General features: G+C 37.9%; 2 protein-coding genes across 2 annotated transcripts; both read right to left on the bottom strand.

Moving 5' to 3' along the window:
* Positions 1-72: 72 nt before the first annotated feature.
* gammaCOP (coat protein (coatomer) gamma) lies at positions 73-10,231 on the bottom strand. The gene is made up of 3 exons (XM_089648190.1): positions 9,576-10,231; positions 4,953-5,145; positions 73-2,796 (listed from the first exon to the last, which is right to left on the bottom strand). Exons 1-3 carry the CDS (start codon positions 10,119-10,121, stop codon positions 881-883), a joined length of 2,655 nt encoding a protein of 884 aa, XP_089504316.1. The 5' UTR covers positions 10,122-10,231; the 3' UTR covers positions 73-880.
* A 2,189-nt stretch (positions 10,232-12,420) lies between these two features.
* On the bottom strand, positions 12,421-15,994 carry veli (L27 and PDZ_signaling domain-containing protein veli). The gene has a single exon (XM_089648191.1). It carries the CDS (start codon positions 15,862-15,864, stop codon positions 15,268-15,270), a length of 597 nt encoding a protein of 198 aa, XP_089504317.1. The 5' UTR covers positions 15,865-15,994; the 3' UTR covers positions 12,421-15,267.
* Positions 15,995-16,406: the final 412 nt, after the last annotated feature.

Below are 16,406 nucleotides of genomic sequence, written 5' to 3'. Positions count from 1 at the left end.
ACCGGCTCCAGTTAGCAGGGAAAAGATGATGGGCTATCAATATGTAATAATAATAGTTAAAAAGAAAAGATGTTTCAGATTAAACAATTTGACTGTTTACTGTACACACATAAATGCCTGCTTCATCTTAAGAACATAACAGTAGTAGTCTCTCAACGTAAAATAAACATATGGAAATCAAAATTTAGCATTCGCACCCGGTGATAATATATAAAAAATATCTTAAAGACCGCTTCCTTTCCGCACACACATGCATACTTAATACAGATATAATATTCATATTGTTTAATACAGTCAACGATTCCTTAATATCGCCCAAGCGACACTATGCACAACACATTAAGTGGTACATAAAGTGTTGCATTTTGCGTTTGCAAAGAAACGGCTGGCTGCCCAAATTCAAACCCTAGCTAAACCTAGGGACAATTTTTTCAAATCCCATGTGTTTGATTTTCTATAGTCATTAGGTTCATTAACTGCTGTTGAAATTTTGTTCGAAATCAATTCATACAAGGATAAATGCGTAAGGATAAGGTTAAATAATAATTAAAAAAAGTGAATGAACGCCACTCTTGAACATCCTTTTTTTCCTGATAGCACTTAATAGGTTTTGAAATTGGACAGCCGAAAAGTTGCTTCACTTATGATATAAATTTACCGTACCAAAACTGCATAGTAATTTAAGCGTATCAACCAGAAGTTTGCTATGCATTACCGAGTTCACGATGTTTGTTTCAATAGATAATAAATAGATATATTTGAAATCCATTAAGGTTTCAATTCCTTTAATGATTGCATTTTCAACAATTCAACAACGGTATTAAAAAATCGTTGACGTAATATAGTATCCCATCTTAATAGACTAGGTGAATTGATAGTTTTAACCTATGGCAGATGTTATTAACTCGGCGACATCGGGGTTCGGGGAGCGTGTGGTCAGTTGCATGGTCACCCCGTCACTGAGCGCCAGCCGGGCTCGCACCAGGATGTCCAAATTGCCACGGAAGAAGCCGGCGCACAGCAACGTGTGGACTGAGGCCCCATCCGTCACTCGCTCCGAACCCTCGGCAGGCATCAAACCCAGGAATGTCAAGATATTCTTAACGGCTTCTTGCAACGTGGGCACGGTTGTCAGAGCGTAAGTATCTTCCACCTCTACGTAGCCTTCGGCGTTGGAGTTTTCCCAGACGGCGTTGAAGTTCACTTTCTTGACTCTTTGAATCTGATCGCTCAACACGACTTCCAAATCCTCCACCATGTATTCGTCCGAGTAACCTTCTTCGGAATCTGGCACCCCTGTGGTCGGGTCACAATCCTTAACTACAAACTTCAGGGTGACGCCAAACGAGCCGACACTTGATCCTAGATCTTCGGGGAATTGCAAAATAGAGAAGACAGTTCCCTTCTGATTGTATGGCAGCTTCTCACAGGATACTTCTCTCAATAGCCTGTATCCTTCAGGAATATCGAGACGAACTTGAATGTTCTCCAATAGCTGGTCGCTCATTGTGTTCATGCAGTCGAATTGCAGGATCAGGTGCTGGGCGTAGATGTGTTTTATGCATTTGACGGTGTACTCTGTTTCTGATTCGGTCAAATGTACCGGTTCGGAAGTCTTGAATAAGACTCCGCAGGTTGCGATGCCGGGTATGGAGTTAAGTTTCTCCGCATAAGCTTCTTCTTTGGATACCTGTTGGGGCTTGGGTAGGTTATTAGAGGTGATCACCATTCCCTCAATGGAGTTCTTATGCTGGGCTTCTTCCGCCAGGGATTTGGGAGTTGCAATCGGAACGGTCTTCAAATCGAATGGGATGTTAATATCATTTGTTATGTGTTCCTTCAGCGCTCGCTCCAAGGCGGGTATAGACAACTGTGGAATCTCCACAATATAATTATTAATCAGAGACTTGTCTTCATGCTCCAGGATACTGCTGTAGTAGGTGGCACGGTCTCTAACCTCGTCATCGGTGTCCATTTGACAACGCGCTAGCAGCACTCTTATGTTCGGCAGCAAATCCGGGCAAGCCGCTCCGAACTGAGACATGGCGGCAACGGCTGCAGCGCGAACCGTGGCATTCTCCAAGATAACTCGGTTATAGATGAACCTTATATACCTAGAAGGCTGCTTTGTACGCGGTCCTTCCTTTCCCAGCAGATGCAAGATCCTCACGGCCAGGGAAGTGTGTTCACAATCCTCGATAAACTCGCACAGATGTGCTAGACCTGTTTCTTTAGCCTCGCTATTTTCTTCAATGATTGTTATGATGGTGTCGACGATGGACGCTTTGTACTCGAGACCGCCTTCATCACGCAGCATTCCCGATAGGAAACTCATCAGAACGGAATGTTTCCGCGGGAATTTAAGGCACAATAGAGTGATTGCTTGGACGACGACGATTTTGAATTCGTCGGAGATCTCCGAGACGAATGTCGCGATTTGTTTCATGAGTCGATCTACGGAACTTTCGGCGCCTGTTTTGAGGAGCGTGGTGATGGCGAGGGTGGCGATGGATCTGTTGGAGTCGGTGATGAGGTTTTCCAGGTCGAGGTTGCAGGCGGTGACTACGGCGGGGTGAGTCATGGCTACCTTGTTGAGGGTGCGGACGGCTGCGAAGCGCAGAGTGGGTTTGGGGGAGCCGCAGAACAGCTGGAGGACGCTAACAGCAGGTGCCAGCTCGCGGGATGTGTTCCTCTTGAGGTTGACGAGGGCGTGTGCTGCCTCGTATATGACCATGTCGGACTTGTGGCGGAGACACGATTCGATGAACTCAAACAGCTGCGTGTTGACGGGTCCTCCTGAAAAGTAAATATTCGTATCAAATCCTCCCATAAGTGGAAGATTGTCTCACCTATGTACAAAGTTTAGTTTTGGTAAAATTAGTACATGTGTATAAATACCGAAATAATATTTGTTTACATATTGGTCGAATACACCAAAGAAAAGATAATTCCGTGAGGAAGAGATATCAATAGACAAACAGGGAGAGGACTACGGTGTCAGAAGGTTTTGTTTATTTGATACCGTCCGTTACTGTAAGAATCTAATGTACATAAACTAAATAATTTGCTTATCTGTCTTATTTCAATGAACACTATTCTATACCAGAAAAACAATTTGTATTGGAAAGGGTTCATATTGTAAATTATTTATAATAATGTGAAAAACAAAAAGAGCTTAATATGATAATATAAATGTTAGAAGAATATTTATTATTAAATTGAACTTATTATAAAATCACACAAGATAAAATATTTCCATGTCCAAAACCTTGCTCCTATCCAGTCATCTATGCTAATCACTGAGCTATAGAGGCAAGGTTTAGTTCTGCAATTACTGCAGGCAGCTTTTTAAACTGCTCGCAACCGTCTGGAGCCATTGAGACTACGGCATCCCCGCTTGGGGGATGTTGTGAGGCTGAAGGTAGTGGCGAGGGGAAGAGGAAGGTGGGCAAGTACCTGGCTATTCAGATCTGGTCACCAAACACGACCAAAGCCATTTTAAGCAACGCTTCAATTCTGAATGGTGGTCTTACACCAGGGCGATACTGAGAGTATCTTCCACTCTGGAACATGCCGCAAATATTCTATACATTATTTTGAATGATTAATTTTGAAATAACACAAATTAATCAAATAAAATTTACTTGCGCATGCTGGGATTTGAACCTGTGACCTCCAGCATGCGAATCGAGAGTCTTACCCCTCGACCATGGAGGCCGCTTGCGTCTTATATTGCTTTTTAATAATCTATTTATTTAAAGTAGAGTGTCTGTGATGAAAACCAGGCGGGGGGCGTGGATTTTTTTGTAAAGAAATGAAATATTTTATTTAGAGACTGATAATATTTCGCACACTTGACATTCAAAATAAGAGTATGGTCACTGTCTATTAGATTTCAAAAAAACTCTGAGTAAAGCCCGGGGACGGGGAAAACGGTGCTGTATAAATTATCCAATATTTTGAATTAACATTCCACAGTAGTAAGATATTCCCAGTCTCGTCTTGGTGAATGACCATCATTCAGAATCGAAATGCAATAGCCGTGTTTAGTGGCCAAATCTGAACAACCAACAACTTCCCAACCCCTTTTCTGTCTACTTCCCCTCTTCACTCCAATCAGCCTTGCATTATCTCCATTGGGGGATGCCATAGTCCCGCTAGCTCATAGACATATGAATACTAGTAGACCTGCCCTAAGTGATTAAAAGCGTATTATCCCCACTCCCCATACCGGTTCCATTGAGCCGGCTGGGCTCGCGTACGGCCTCAAGTGATATTTGAAAACGTGACGTCATCATTCTTGTGCGAACTATGGTCGAGGCATCATCGGTTCATTTTACGAAATAACACGGCAAAATGTTTACTTGTACTATGAAAACTGGTAAAAATAGATGCGAAAAAAGAGAATAAACCCAATTGTCGTATTACATTCCATATATAAGCATTATTTTATTTTATTTTAAGCATATTCACATCGTATAATATGAATCAGTTGTTACTATCACATCGAGAAACGTCTGGACGCGAAACACAAAGCTGGTTGGTTGCTGGGAAGTAAATTATGAACATTTATAAAAGTGTCTTAACTAAATACTCTGAAACTAACTACGACTCTGAATATAGAAGCTGCCTTACTTTGCCGAATTTGGACTTCGCAAATTTGTTCATAACGTGGCGAGTAATTTGCGCTCCCATGTAAAAATGTCTATTCATTCAAAGCAGATTTTACTTTTAAGAAGTAAATGGTGATATTATAATGCGAGATGCCTATTTACTGTCAGATTGATTTATTGACGAATCACAGTCATCTTCACTCCCTTCGTTCTTCAACAGTTGATTTTACCCCTCGCCTTTATCTTCTCGTCTATTAATTCCTATGTCTGTGCGCTAGCTCCAGTCAATTAGAACTTGTGCGGTATTCACAAAAAAATGCAATCAATTGTAATGCATACCATAATTATCTTCCTCCTCGATCAGTTCGCACGCCATCCGAATCAACATGCAAAGGGCATAGGGAGAGCGCAGGCTGGCGTGTGTCAGTTTCCCCACCAACTTGGTGACGGCCAGACGGTCAGAACGACGCACGTGATAGAGCACACCCAGTGCGTGGTATTGCACCATGATGTTGTCCGAGTTCAGGGCCTCCTGTAATTATAACAATGTAAAGATATTCAGCACACATTTTTCACTAAAGTGCAAATCTAATGCCCATTATCATGGCTATTTTTTTTTTAAAGACCAATATTCCCGGGTAACAAATAACCTGACAATATTCGATAAACTCTTATTATAAGTAACGATGGAGAACTTAGCTGAGAAGGGAATTGAACCCACAACGTCTGTTATTGACAGTTCTCACATATTGGACCTGTCAAAATACTCAGTTAATGGTCATATTATGGCGCTTTAAATATTAGAGACTTGTGCAAAGGCACTGAAATATAAATATGTACACCTGCCCCAAAGCCACTATATGAGTACCATTTCGGCGAACTGAAGGCAACCATGTGACAAACTGTTTTAACTCGACAATTATGGGGTGTCCTATGCATCAAAACTATCTAAAGAGAGTAATCACTAATATAGCATTACATCCCACAGGTAAGTTTTTTAATTAGTTTAATATGAACAAATTTTATTTAATATGAATCAAATTGTATCAAAATGGAAGCAGCAAGACGCAAAATACAAAATGATAGTTTACTGCGGTGAGTAAATTATGCGACAAATGCAAAAGGAAAAACTATTTACTCTTACAAAATATTCAGTTTATATAAATAAGTAAAACATTTTTCACAAGACCAGGGATTTTTATTTCTTCCCTTCACCTTTAATGTCATATCTAGCGTTTCTTTGATCTATGGCAAGGCTGCCCAACCTTTTTAACAGTTGGGCGAAATTGACGATTTTGAATCACTGGCGGGCCACTGAATACCTGACGGTTCCTATTTCCATGGGGGGGGGGTTGTTAGAGAATTTCTATAAAACATAATTCCCCACAAAAAAATTCAAAATGAGTGCTCCCCACAAAATATTTGAAATCCATGGTGGGGGGGGGGTTGTTACGGAACTTCGCTGAGAAAAAATTTTTGCTTAAAAAGTAAGTTCAACAGGTTAGATTTTTTCGTCGCTGATTCTCGTTCTGAGTAGCCTAAATAGCGATAAATCGCCTTCGTTGGTAACACTGGTGACCGCGCGCAAGCTGCATTGTTTGTTTTACCGCGGGCCCGCTACACTTTTTCAAATTGGCGGATTGGCGGGTTTTTTGAAAATGGTTCACGCGGGCCACTTATAATTCGTTCGCGGGCCACATTGTGGCCCGCGGGCCTGGGGTTGGGCAGCCTTGATCTATGGGAACAGGGCAATTTCTACCCCATGTCCTATTCAGATCAGGACCCATCGCTTTGACGCCTCTTGGCATCCCTTTCCTGTGCTACTTCAGCGGCCTCCATTCATAGCAGGCCCAGCCTATCAGATGCTTTCCCCAGATTTGCCAGGGACGTCTTTCCTCTGGAATTGCCGTAAGTAATTCGTGCGAATGTCGCTCTTATTATCATTCAGAGTACAAGCCACCTCATTTACTATCTTTCTATAAATAATAGTGGGGTTTGAGGTCAGGCATATTTAATCCCAACTAGGGCTTTACAATTTAGCATATTGTTTAAGTTTAAAGTTTCAACATTAACTATCCTAAGAAGGTTGAAAACAGTTTCATCTTTATAAGTAACAAAGTCTCGGAGTCTGCTGCTAGATTTACGTAATCATTAACACATTCTATAGAAGTAAGTCATAGAATTAACTCATTATGTATGTATGTAGGTTCGCATACAGACACATGTTGCCGACATTTTGTAAACTCATTGTGGTCGCCAATCTCCCGCGACCAGTCGTTGGGATTTTAAACATAGCGTTACTTGTTTTAGACATTTTGTAACAACGCTTGTGCTTAGATCGATGCTAGAAACAAAACAGTCAACAAAGAATGACAAGATATAAAAATGACGGCCACAGAAACTGGTTGTTGTGAGTGATTTCATGAAAGCATTCCAGTTTTGACATTTCGAGAACAATGATTGGTGGCGACATGCATCTTGTGATTTCAGTAGCGATGTGTACGGACAGTGAGCGATGAGTATACAACATGAGTATCGGATACTTGCCAAACTCTCGTAACCTAACCTAATAAAAAGAATCCACAAAAAAATTATATTCTATGATATCCATCCTAGAACATGTGCTGGGACAGTTGAAGAATAAACCAGAAGATAAATGGCAGCACATTGTTATTAACTTTCCGTTTTTATTATTAATCTATCAATTTGATTTAAGTATCCGAGTGGACAAATGCATCGAGTTCTCTCCCACCCAGGTATCTAATTCTAGGGTTTAATCCCCCGCCTTCAAGTCCTGCATAATTGCACAAGTCACATATTCCGCTTATAATGATGTAAGTAGTCGGAATTCAAATATTATAGGGTTATACGTAACCCGGGAATGATTGTTATTTCTTTTTAAAAAATTGATATTTTCAGTGTAAAACCAAAGTTAAAAACAAAGTAAAACTTAACCGCAATCATAGTTTGTACTTGAACACTAAGGACGGGTTATTTCATATAATTTGTACAATTCATCAAATTTTCAATGTGAATTTTCAAGCTCTGTAAAGGTTTTATTCAAGTTTTGTTATTATATCATTATTGCACAGTTGTTTCAAATAACTGAAATGAAAACAGAACTTGAATTTTAGCTTTGAAATTTGATGAATTGTTCAAATTTTGTGCAACAACCTGTCCTAATAGATCACAATAAAATAAAGTTTATTTATAAATACATTCATTTGAATTTAGATTTTGTTATTGTGAATGAATGAATCGATGCAAATGTTGGAAGTGGAAATTAGCCCAATTCCCGAAATCCAATCGACCTGAAACTCGGCACATTGACTCGTTGTCGATAACATTGCATTCTATCAACTTTTGGTGGCAATCACGGGTATACACGCGGACATATACGCATTTCCCTGAAATTGGATGACATTAAAACAAAAGACACTTACAATGTCACAGCAGTTTAAGAGCCAGTCCCTGGGGAGAAGGTTCAATCCTCAAAAAAACATGGGTTTTTTACAGTCTGAATTTTTAAAATATCTTTCAATTAACTTTAATTGCTTAAACAGCTTACTTCGACAGCCATAAAGAATAAAGATAGACAGATAAGAAGTGTCATTATCAAGTGATACTTTTTGGCCATGTTGGATGACATGTTTCACATAAAGACAGCAGACCTACCTATTGATTTAGAAGTACATTACAATATTTAACTTTCTGTTATCACTTTGAAACGAGGACACTAAAATACAGCAACATTATAGTTTTCATAGTTAGACCTGATGCAAACGTGCGTATTTTTGCATATATATAACGGCCTAAATCGTCGAGGGGTAAGGGCTCTCGACTAGCAGTCCGAAAGTCGCGGGCTCAAATCCCGACATGAGCAAGTAAACTTTATTTGACGAATTCGTGTTATTTCACAATTTATTCATTTTAAATAACATATAGTATACTTGTGGCACGTTGAGAGTCGAAGATTCTCTCAGGATCGTCCTGGTGTAAGACTACGATTCTGAATTAAAATTTTGCTTGAAATGGCTTTAGATGTGCTTGGTGACCAGATCTGAATAGCCAGATACTCCCCCACCTTCCTCTTCCCTCCCCACTAAATTCAGCCTCACAACATACCCCAATTGGGGATACCATAGTCTCGCTGACTCCAGATGGTGTGGGGCAGGTTTGTGGTATTCACATTAAAAAAAAAATACAATATACATATTTCCAAATGTGATGTCCTGCAAGATGTCACAGAGAAACGGCGTTTTGTCTCACTTATGCCTACTTATTGTTTTAAGCGAGAAAGCGACGATAAGTTTTACGTTTTTCGAATTTGAATATTTGTGCTTTCTTTTATTTAATTTCACTGGAATTTTCTTTCCCAGGTTGAATAACAAGATTGAAACATGGTGTATGCTATCTATGCATCTGTACGAGTACTGTATTGGGGTCAACTCTGGTTGCAATACCTGGCTTGAAGATATCATTGAATGATGCATTGATCAACCAACACCCATTTTGACAGGTAATGGAGCTACTGTACTTTTACACAATTACTTACCAATGTCAACAAAAACTCTGCTCAGACATATTTCCAGTAGTTTGAAATTATAGAAACCAACATATTTGGCTGTTGGGCCTGGAAGACACTTTAGCTGATAGATGTAATTGCTATTGCATAAAACAAATATTTAATCTACAGTGATAATGTCAATAATTCTTGTGAGAATGTAATTGCATGTTCTGTTTTACACATAAAAGTTACTTCTAAAAGTAAATTATACAACAAACTAGTACAATAATACGCGAAATGTACACAAAATTAAATTATATCAATCAAAATTGATACTTACCATGTCATTGTGTGGGTAACCTTTCACATTGTGATATTTACCTAATTAGTGATACTGTTGAAGTTACATGGGTTATTAAATGTAGTCATTATGTTCATAATATAGTTAATCCTACCTGAGCTTCATTTGCCCATCGTCTGACGAGATCATTTGACGTGGAAGTAAGGTGCAAAGCCGAAACAAGCGCCGCGCTGCTCACCGCCGGATTCCGGTCAACAATGGCTTGCTTCATGTATCTCTCGATGCTCTGCATCATGGTACTGTCTGTGATGCTGCACAGGGCCCTTATGGCCGCGGCCCTGTACAGATCTTCGTGCCCGGTCATGTCTTTAGTCAGCGAAGAGGTGACTATGATGACATCATCCGCAATCGAACTCAACTCCTTGATTCCGAGGTAAACCATCCTTCTCAGTATCACGTCCTTGCTCTGGAACAGCTTGGTCATTGCGAAGAAGACCTCGGTAGCCTCCTGAGTGCTGAGGACTTCGCCCTGGTTGATGAGGTACAGTATTTTCGTCAGGATCAGGGTACATTTTCTGTGATTGACAGGCGTCTCGTTGAAGTATCTAGCTTCCTGCAGAACGCTGGTCTTCTCGATGTTTTGGAAGGGATTGCCACCGCCTTCTTCCTCCTCCTTTTTGTCGCGCCTGAAGGAATTCATCCTCGAGGGAACGTGGATATTATTTGGAACTATGAATTGACAGATACAAGTATAGAAAATATTGTACAAGTTAACACGTCAGCCGAGCGGCCGAACATTTCAGGGGTGCCAACTTCAGGAAATGTAATTATTCGACGAAAACAGAAAACGAAAGCACTTCGAAGTTGTTAAGTTTGGCAAAGGTAATTAAGTACCCCCAGACGTCACTTTAATGCGGGGCGTTGTTGAACAGATACAAATATTTATTTCTTTTGTTTATTTAAAATTTATTTCACAGGCGAGTATCCTATCAAATTATTATTCTATAACTAAAATGGGCATAGTAGACGTTTGCCAAATGCATTGTGCCAACGCGCTGGCCCAATGTATGATTCGTGAATTGGCCAAGAGGATTGGCGGCAATGTTGGCCCTAACGTTGGCGACGGCGTTCACACGTTGGCGCAATATATTAATAATATGTCCAACTGCTGTGAAATTATGGCGATATCAACAACTCTTGCCGCTAGAGGCGCTAATGTAACACATTGAGTAAGATGTGAGTGGTTTATTTATGACTATGATATTCCTTTCAAAGGCGGCAAATTAAATTTATTTAAATCTGGATGAAAAAAATATGTTAAAATGTTCCAAAAAGTAGGTTCTGTAAGTGCAGTTTATGAATGTAATAGTTAAAAAAAACATCAAAAACACTCCAATTTGTTTTTCAGGATGCCAAAAAATATAATTTAAAAAATTTGAGTATTTATTTATTTATTTAAACGTCATATAATAAATAGCTTTTACAATACGGTGATAATCGATTTATTTTTGTATTAATACCCCAAACTAGGCAAAAGCCCGTATTATGGTGATAGCATAAATAATAAGAAAATATAAAAACATATAAAATAAAATATAAAAACAATTATACAATGTTGTACATATATCGTTATACAAATGGTAAAACAAAAATAATAAATATATATACGATACTATGGATAAAGTCGGAATGAATTCACTTAAGGCGATGCACTATGTCGTGTAACATTTTTAATTGAGCCGCCATCAATAACAACCCTTACGTAGATGGCGATAAGGTTTAAATTCCCGCTTAGCACCATCCGCCTGTTTTAATTTATGCAGGAAAAAAACATGGCCAAAAAGTGCCCTTTATTTTATTTTGTGGATGTTCAGGTATAAATATTTATTTTTTTTCCGATCATTTTATAAATAACTTAATTTTCCACACTATACAATAAAATCATAACCGAAAATGGGTTCGTAAGTAGGAGATTTTGAACTTTGAAGAAGTTTTCATAGGCCTTATACATTATTTTTTTCTGGGCTTATAAAAAGACTTATCTAAAAAATACTCGATTATTTCAAAGACCAAGATGTATTCTACTCGCAGTATTTAATTAAAGCATCTGAAACATTTCTAGGCGACCAAATTTTGAAACCAAAAACACATCATTTTGCATTACTACGTAGTGCATCGCCTTAATATCATAGGGTATTTGTCCTAGTTATTTACTGGTCAGATCTAAAGTTATAAACAGTGACACAATTCAAGAATGTTTACATAAACATCTTGAGTCCCCTCGAATCCCAATACGGTAAGAATTCACAGTGTGTACTGGAGTTTTTTAAATTACATCAACATTTCTTGATGGAACTGACCAAGAAAATATTTTAGCCCGCTTCGACATAATAATATATTTGATAATAGAAAATACTAAAAACATTGTTTTTGGAAATAGCATTACCACTGCATATTGAACCTTCAATTTCACATGTAGGCTTTTGAGAGAGGTGTAAAATTGTATTTCAGAGTTTAATTTAGTTTATGGCAGTACAGCACAGGATGGACATCAGAATAAATATATACAGACATTTTCTTATGAAACCTAAAGGTGATGTGACTGAAAGTTCAGTTGATTAATAAATATTTTTTTTCTATTTACTTTTGAGTTCTACCTCGCAAGAGCCCTCCTCTTTGTGTAAATCAGGGAACTTTGTTGCTACTCGCTACCCGATTTGGGCGGCGTTGTGAGGCAGGTTAAGGAAGGAGCTGTAGTAAGGGATTTGTTAAAATCGCTCAATCTTATGTTACATATTAACAGGACAAAATTTCTGCAAGTCAAGCCACCTATAATGGGAAAGGAACGAAGCAACCGCAAACGGCACTTGCGATTGCTATGTTCCTTTCCCGTAATTCGTGGCTCGGCTTGTGAAAAATTTTGTCCTGTTTATAAGCATACTTAGGGGCAATCAACATGAGGCAGCAACATCGATAAAGTTTAGAATAAAACAATCATAAAACATTAAATACTTTATTTAGCTAATAAAACAAAATGAGATATTATATCGGTGCTGCCTATAAATATATTTCATGGTTCAACGATTAGCCTGTTGAAGGCCAGAGCATAAAACAGAAAAATACTTTTTTAGCCTTCAGAGAGGCGCCATTCATAAAAATCAAAAGTGAAACCTAAAGTTTTACTAGCCCAAACGATGCTGACTTTGTTTTTCATACATTTTTCGAAGCATTAAGGTCAAAATCGCATCGCAAATTATTCTGACAAGGATAATATTGATAATGTTTTCCGGAGACCCATCGGCAGTCCAATCGTTAAAATACTTCATAAAATATTTTCTTTTTGAAGACAATATTGCTCTTTTCATAACGTTTAACCTTTGGGACACCGTACTCCCGCGACCTAATTCCTCTGTAGTGTGCTGAGGGTAAAAATCCTCCAACCAGAAAGTATTTTTATCAGATTACCAATTGGATATACCAGCGGTCAACGGATACAATTTTTTTGATTCCGATGGAAACGCCATTGGCACTTAAGAAGTCAATAGTGAGAAAGATTTTGGTGAATAAATAATAATAACCATATATTCCTTATTGGTAGGTTTATAAATATTTAAATCCAAATAACACTAATAGAATCATATTTTATAGCTATTAATACAGAAATATTTAATGTCTAGCAAGGATTAAACCTTCTAACCTTCACAACGCTGGCAACGCAGTCTATCCCTTCACGCGCCACTTTTTGACACAATGTAATGTGTTTTAATGAGACTCCATGGATTACATAATTATTATGCAATTCGCGTATGGAGATAGCTGCTGATGGATCACGTATATGTGACAGCCGCGTAAATCAGGTTAACATAATAATTCAACAATAGTAAATCTCATATTACGATAATAAATAAAATATCTAAAAAGTTATAAGTAATAAATAATATTATATAAGAATTATTTAAGTGGGCCTAAATGCTAGAAGTGCCAATGTCAAATTTGTGAATCGCTCAGGAATGGAGATTGTTTATCGATTTCTTGGCATAAATTTTTTTTGACTAATGCCGAGTTACACGAGGACTATACAGTAGACAATACAATTCTGTCTTGTCTCTGCTCCGTAAACAGCCTCGACCATGCAAAACAGGACTGTGGGACAATTCAATAATTAAACCGTAGTTCAAACGCAGAATGCTGCGAAAATGGATACAATAAGACGCAAGTTATGAGTGAGTTAAAATTTACAATTAGCGATCAAGAAGTTAATCCCGAGTACTAGATATAGGTGTTCATATTCCTAGCATTGAAACAAGGGATTTTAGAGTACTTCCTGATACCTACATCAAATTACCAACATTTGACATGGGCACTTCTAGCACTAAACCCCGGAATAATATATCATACGTATTAAATTAATTAATCTAGTAAGTATCATTAATTATCAAAAGCATGAAGTTTAAAAAGTATTTCCATGCGCTTAGAATTCAAGTAATTTTTTGCTAACATGTTTAAATAATTATTTGCTTAACATGTTTAAATAATTATTTGCTTAACATGTTTAAATAATTATTTGCTTAACATGTTTGAATAATTCTTTGACCCGCTTAGTCTAAGTAAACAACTTAAAAATATAATACTATTGAATTTAAAATAATTATTGGTAATGGAATAAAAAATAAACTTAAAATACTTTCTTTCCACAAGTCACATAAATACATTAAGGATGAAACAACCGTTTCAGAGAATTTGAACGGTGACCGGATATCATCAAAATGACAATTCAACACACCTACAAAAAGTGATGATAGGTAACTATTTAACCTAGTTTTTGTTTCATCACTCTATCTCACTTTTTAAAGGTGTGTTGAATTGTGATTTTGATGAGATATCATGGAGCCAATTTGAACAATTCATCAATATCATGATAGGCTAGTTGCTTGATAGAACTGAAATAGTAACAGAACTTGAAAAAATCTTTCACAGAACTTAAAAATTACATTTCAAATTAGAAGAATTGTTCAAATTCTTTGAAACAACCTCTCTTAAATTTATTGTTTTATAAATAAATTTATGATGGACAATTATAATAAACTTTTTATTTAAACAGTTTTATCTCCACTCCATCAAGAGTGTGCTATGGGCGTATTGCATTCCGTCCATCAATTAATCTTTACAACACAATCTAACCCATCAAGTTTCAAGCAGCGCAATTTGACACTGTGGACTTCTTGCATCATATAATATGAGACATCTGCATACGCCCATCCGAAGATAGCCGCCGATACATCACAGCAGCGTCGATCAGAAAACCCATTCAAGCATTACATGTATAAAATCGTAAATATTTTTTATATATATGTAAAAGCCTTAATAGACGTGAAATAAATAAATAAATTACCAAAGTGTGCTAAAGAAGGTAATTTAAAAACAATTGCCACTGAACCATTTACCAATCTTCTTTTTATATAAAGAAGGTGTCTGTGTCCTGTGGTGGGAGGGAGGTGTGGCTTTGTTTTTTTTATACAAATCTACAGGTTTATTCCGAGACTGATGAAATTTTGCACACTTTCCAAACAAGAGGAAGGTCACTGTCTATATGAAATTTATAAAAACTCTGCAAAGAGCCTCTGAGCTCTGGGGTCTTCTGCTAGTATTAATATAATAACCACATATAATTTTAGAGATTTCATTCTGCAGACGACATCGATTCTTTGGTGATCAGATCAATAAGCAACGGAAAGTTCTCATAAAAAAATCTCCTGCACAGGTGTGATACGCTCAATGATACTAATAAAAGGCATAAATCATTTTCATAGTAAAAAAAAGTGGTGATATTTCCATGACAGAATGATTTACTGATAATTATGTCGCCTGCGCGCCGCTCGCTGTTTGTCGAACCTCATTTCCATCTCTTCCAAGACCTTTGGAGTGTAGCGCACCACCAGCTTAACAGATCCTGCCGCCTGCTTCAACAGTTCCACCGCTCTTTCGTGATTTTCTCCTTCTACAGATACTCCATTGACAGACAGCAACTGATCGCCTCGTTTAAGTCCTCCGTGTCTATCCGCCACTCCTCCGGGTATTATGCGGGATATATAGATAGGGCTATTCTGTTCCTTGCCCCCCATGACGTTGAAGCCGAGACCTTCTTCGGTTTTGGGGAGTTCTACGACTCTGGGATGAGCGTGTCCTTCCGAGGCTGCAAAAGCAGCAACCGTGGCTTTGGCGGTCGCTGACGCTCGGATATCGGCCGATCCTTGAATATCGACTGTCTCGTAGACATGCTCGTATACTTCTCTGACTGCGTTCAGGAAATCGCTCTGCAAAACCTTCTGCAAGGCCGCTAATTTCGTGGCTGGAACCTCTCCGCTTTGCTGAAGTTTTTCAAGAAGCTCGATCGATCGTTTGATGTCTCTTGCAAGAGTCAACGGCTCCGCGGCGGTACCCATTTCAATAATTTTTATTATATCGATTTTCTGTTTTAAATAGTTTTTTATCGCACTGAATGTTTATGTGTGATGAATATTCGCAAATAACGATTGGCAACCGCAATTTGACAGTTCTATTGACATAATAAAGTGGCCATTTTGTATTTTAACATGGAACTACCAACGGAAAGATTCTAAACATAAAAATATAGTTTCTACTTACTTCTGCTTGGGGGTAACTTCATCATGGGTAAAATTTATCTTGTGGGAAATAAAACTAAAATAGAGTGGTTTATTTATGACTAAAATACTTCAACGAAATCACAATCTCTAATGCTTGCTGAAATACGAATATAAAAACATAACGAAATATCTATTCTGAACCTTGTATAAGGTATTTGTTATAAGAAGTTTGTGTGTTGTAAAGTAAGGGAAGTAAGGCCTACAAAAATAAAAAAAGTTTATTTCTGATAAGAAGATCGCTGGATGCTCGATTCCGTGGGTACTTGGCTCCAAAAGAAGAAGATGGTTTAAAAGAGAGATATAATAATTTTTATACGAAT

This window comes from Hesperophylax consimilis, chromosome 27 (assembly GCF_061612785.1).
Source record: "Hesperophylax consimilis isolate HC1 chromosome 27, BYU_Hcon_1.0, whole genome shotgun sequence".
Taxonomy (NCBI): Eukaryota; Metazoa; Arthropoda; class Insecta; order Trichoptera; family Limnephilidae; genus Hesperophylax; species Hesperophylax consimilis.
Note: the sequence above shows the minus strand (reverse complement) of the source record. Positions and strands in the feature narration are given on the sequence as shown.